The sequence below is a fragment of the Hylobates moloch genome, unplaced genomic scaffold, assembly GCF_009828535.3.
Source record: "Hylobates moloch isolate HMO894 unplaced genomic scaffold, HMol_V3 SCAFFOLD_3, whole genome shotgun sequence".
In the NCBI taxonomy this organism is placed as follows: Eukaryota; Metazoa; Chordata; class Mammalia; order Primates; family Hylobatidae; genus Hylobates; species Hylobates moloch.
The window spans coordinates 88,771,558-88,776,198 of NW_026652278.1; the positions used below are offsets into that span (position 1 = coordinate 88,771,558).

The 4,641-nt window shown below is 43.9% G+C and overlaps 1 protein-coding gene across 1 annotated transcript; it reads left to right on the top strand.

Annotated features, from left to right (window-relative positions):
- The first annotated feature begins 2,905 nt into the window (after positions 1–2,905).
- Positions 2,906–3,730, top strand: LOC116480921 (MAP kinase-interacting serine/threonine-protein kinase 1-like). Its single transcript, XM_058435801.1, is given in 2 exon segments — positions 2,906–3,314; positions 3,317–3,730. Coding segments are annotated over 2 exon segments (738 nt in total). The 3' UTR covers positions 3,646–3,730.
- Positions 3,731–4,641: the final 911 nt, after the last annotated feature.

The window sequence follows — 4,641 nt, forward strand, 5'->3', positions numbered from 1 at the left end:
CTAGAATGTTAAGAGAAATGCCATCACAGAAAATAAATGGATCAAGGAATTTCTTAGTTTATTTGGGCAACTATAACAAAATACCTTAGACTGGGTGCCTTATAAACAACAGAAGTTTATTTCTCACATTTCTGGAGGCAGGGAAGTTCAAGATCAGAGTGCCAGCATAGTTCAATTCTGGTGAGGACCCTCTTTGTAGACTACTGACTTCTTGCTGGGTCCTCACATAGGAAAAGGGCCACAGGAACTCCTCTGGGCCTTTTTCGTAAAGCTACTCAACCCATTCATGAGAGTTCTGCCCTCATGATCTAATCACATCCCTAAATGTCCCACCTCCTAATATCATCGTTTTGGGGGTTAGGATGTTAACATATAAATTTGAGTGGTAGCGGGGGACACAAATATTCAGACTATAGCAAAGGGTAAATATTTGAAAATATTTTAACTTAAGGTGGCTTATTTGATCTGTTGGCTTCTTTTGAGAATTTTTTTCTTCAGAATGAAAAGAACACTACAAGATTGGCTCAATTTCTATACTTCTGTTTAACAGAGAGGAGGAGAGTAGAAGAAAGGAGGGGAGAAGAGAGAAAAATTACAGGCTGGTGTAGCTGTAACTGGCTTAGCAAACAGTCCTGGGAAGGAAGAGATTCTTTTTGTGAGGAAAGAAAAAAAATGTTTCCTAAAAATAGTTTTACCTATCTTGAGATAAATACAGCCCTCAGGAATTAAAAGTATTAAGAGGTACATACAGCCATACACAACCTCCAGAGTATGAGTCAGCTCTAACTCACCCCATCTCTCTCCTAGTTTGTCCTAGTTAATTACAAACTTTCTCATCCTAGCAAAATAATTAAGAGTCAGACACAGAGGACAGAGCACGGAAAATTAATTCTATTAATTTCATTTAGAAAAGTAGGATATTTGTGGAAGAGGATCTCTGTCTTTCAAATCTCTAAAGCAAACAGGTTGGTGGTTTTTAGTTACTAAATCAAATGTATGAATCATCTAAGAGATAGTATGCTCCAATGAAATAGGGATTTATAGTCTCAGCTCTGACACTAAAAAAAAAAAAAAAAAAAAAAAAAGGACTACAGATACCATTTTAGCCCTCTAGAGTGGGTTGAATACTATACACAGAAATTTATGTCTACTCAGAACCTAAAAATGTGAACTTTTTGGGAAATAAGCTCTTTGTTAATATAATTAATTAGTTAAGGATCTTGACATTAAGTCACTCTTGATTTAGAGTGGGCCCTAAATCCAATGACTAGTGTTTTTATTAGAAGAGGATAGGACACAGAGAGACACGGCGAGGAGAAGGTCATGTGAAGACAGAGGTAGACATTGAAGTGATGTACCTAGAAGTCAAGGAACACCAGGTATTGCTGGCAATCACTAGAAGCTAGGAGAGAGGCATGGGGCATTTCTCTCTCAGAGCCTCCATAAGGAACAACTCCTGCCAGTAACTTGATTTCAGGCTTCTGGCCTCCTGAATGGTGAACAAATGCATTTCTGTTGTTTTAGACAACTGAGTTTGCTCTCTTTTGGTATGGCAGCTGTGGAGGAAATTAATATACTTTCCCTGTCCTTTGTCTAATTTGTGATACACTGGAATTGAGTTATACATTTATCTACTATTGGTTCAGTAATTACACTGTATTTGGGCTGGGATAACAATAATAAAAAGACATAGACCTACCATCAAAGAGTTTACATAGAAGTTGGGAACTGAGACATTAATTAGAAAATAAAAAACAGCCCTAAAGGGGTTATCATAGTAGTCAGTAGATGGTATTGGGGAAAAATGGGGTAACATGGAGGTGGGTAAAGATGGAGTCCTGGGGAAGACAAGGAAAGCCTTCAAAGAGAGGGACCACTGGGATGAGGAGAGAGGGTGTCAGCCTGGTGGACAAGGGCCTTATGGAGTGAGGGCTTTATGCAGTTTGATGTTTCACAAGAATTAAGTGGTAGGAATGGGAAAGTAAGGAGACAAGAATAGAAAGGTAGACAAGATCAAATCATGAGTGAAGTACTGAAAAGCATATAATTTTACTGAAATAATGTTATTGATTGAATGTTTGTGTTCTCCCAAAATTCATATGTTGAAACCCTAGCCCCCAAGGTGATGGTGTCTGGAGATAAGGCCTTTGAGAGTAATTAGATCATGAGAGTGGAGCCCTCATAAATGGGAGTAGTGCCTTTTTAAGACGACACAAGGACACTTACATTCTCTCTTGTTTTTTGCTTTCCACCATGTGAGAATACAACAAGAAGATGGCCAGCTGCAAGGTAGGAAGGGAGCCCTCATTAGACACCAGATCTGCTGGTACTTTTATCTTGGACTTCTCAGCCTCCAGAATTTTGACAAAAAATATATATATAAGTAATAAATCTCTGTTGTTCACACAACCCGGAATATGGTATTTTTGTTTTGGCACCCAAGCAGACTAAGACAGGAATGTACTTCAATTTACTCATCTGTAAAGTGTGTGGAGTGGACAAAGTCGTAATTTTACCTCCAATTTCAAGGTTCTGAAGATCTAGGAAGGTTAAAGTTCTTGAAAGTTGTTTTAATTTTGGCTCTGACACCAGGATAACTAAGCGTCAGATCTGTTCAATCAGAAATAACTATCACAGGAGTAATATCAGAAAAGTGTACGTGGTTAAGTGGCTGATTAACTAAAATGCATTTCTGTAAAGTTCTGTACCAAAATGTTACTGTAAGGAAACCAACACCTCCATTCTATCCCTACGCCTGAGTTTGTGTCTTAGTGAAAGATACACAGATCTTTGGTAATGTTTCATCTAACTAAGAAGTGGTTTTGATTTTGGTTAAGGGACACACAGTAGGTTTCAGTCCCATTCTGACATAACAGTATTAGAATACTGAACATGTAATCAATACATGGCCCCTGAGATGGTGGAAGTCTTCATGGACCAGGCCACGTTCTACAATAAGCATTGTGACCTGGGGAGCCTGGGCATGGTCCTCTACATCATGCTGAGTGGCTACCTGCCCTTCCTGGGTCACTGCGGGGCCAACTGCTGGGACCGCGGTGAGGTCTGCAGGTTGTGCCAGAAAAAGCTGTTTGAAAGCGTCCAGGAAGGCAAGTATGAACTTCCTGACAAGGACTGGGCACACATCTCCAGTGAGGACAAATGCCTCATCTCCAAGCTCCTGGGACGAGATGCGAAGCAGAGACTTAGCGCTGCCCAAGTTCTGCAGCACCCATGGGTGCAGGGGCAAGCTCCAGAAAAGGGACTCCCCACTCTGCAAGTCCTCCAGAGGAACAGCAGCACAATGGACCTGACGCTCTTAAGGCCATCGTCCTTAACTGCCAGCTATCTCCGCACAAAGAGAACGAACTAGCAGAGGAGCCAGAGGCACTGGCCGATGGCCTCTGCTCCATGAAGCTTTCCCCTCCCTGCAAGTCACGCCTGGCCCGGAGGACAGGAGCCCCACCACAGCACTCTGAAATGCTCCAGTCACACCTTATAGGCCCTAGGCATGGCCTGGCATTGTACCCCTGGAAACCTGTGTGGCTAAGGTCTGCAGAGCAGGCAGCAGCGCCTGCTCTATGGCTCCATTCAGGCTTTTTCATCTACGAAGGCCCTGAAGCTCCCCTCAACCCCCCATTTCCCTAGGGTCCTGGAGGAAAAAGCTTTTTCCAAAGGGGTTATCTTTGAAAAGGAAAGCAATCACTTGTCACTTTGCATAATTGCCTGCAACAGGAACATCTCTTCGCTGGGCTCCACTTGCTCAGCCGCGGCAGATCTGGGATCCGGTCTGCCCTCACCGCTGTAGCGGTGGCTGGAGCTGCAGCCTGCAGGGAGAAGCAAGAAGCATCAGTTGACAGAGGCTGCCGACACGTGCCTCTTCCCTCTGTGCTCTGTCACCCTCCTCTGGCGGTCCTTCCACCTTCCTCTGTCCTCTGAATGTCCTCTTTGCCCGTCTTCTCCCTTGGCTGAGCAAAGCCATCCCCTCGATTCAGGAAAGGTCAAGTAGCCTTCCTCATTCAGGAAATCAGATCAGTCTTCCGGTCTGCAGCACGGAGAAGCACATAATCTGTCTTTGCCGTGACCGAAATGCGTCCCTCATTTGTCATTCCCTTTGTTTGTGATTGCTGCTAAAGTCAGTATTATTTCGTTTTTTTTTTTTAGTTTTTTGTTGTTGTGTTTTGTTGTTGTTGTTTTGTTTTTTTGAGAGGGAGCCTCGCTCTGTTGCCCAGGCTGGAGTGCAGTGGCGGATCTCTGCTCACTGCAAGCTCCACCTCCCGGTTTCAAGCCATTCTCCTGCCTCAGCCTCCCGAGTAGCTGGGACTACAGGCACCGCAACCACGCCCGGCTAATTTTTTGTATTTTTTTTTTTTTCTTAAGTAGAGAACGGGATTTCACCGTGTTAGCCAGGATGGTCCTGATCCCCTGAGCTCGTAATCTGCCCGCCTTGGCCTCCCAAAGTGCTGGGATTACAGGCGTGAGCCACCGCTCCAGGCCAAGTTTGGTTTTTTAACCATGCTGTTCCAGCAAAGATGGGACCTCAAACTCCCACTGCAAGCCCGTGGACTTCCCAGAGAGTGTAACGGCTTGCTCTTCTTTCTGGAATGTCCATGCATTTGGGTTTTGATCAGCAGTTCCCTATTA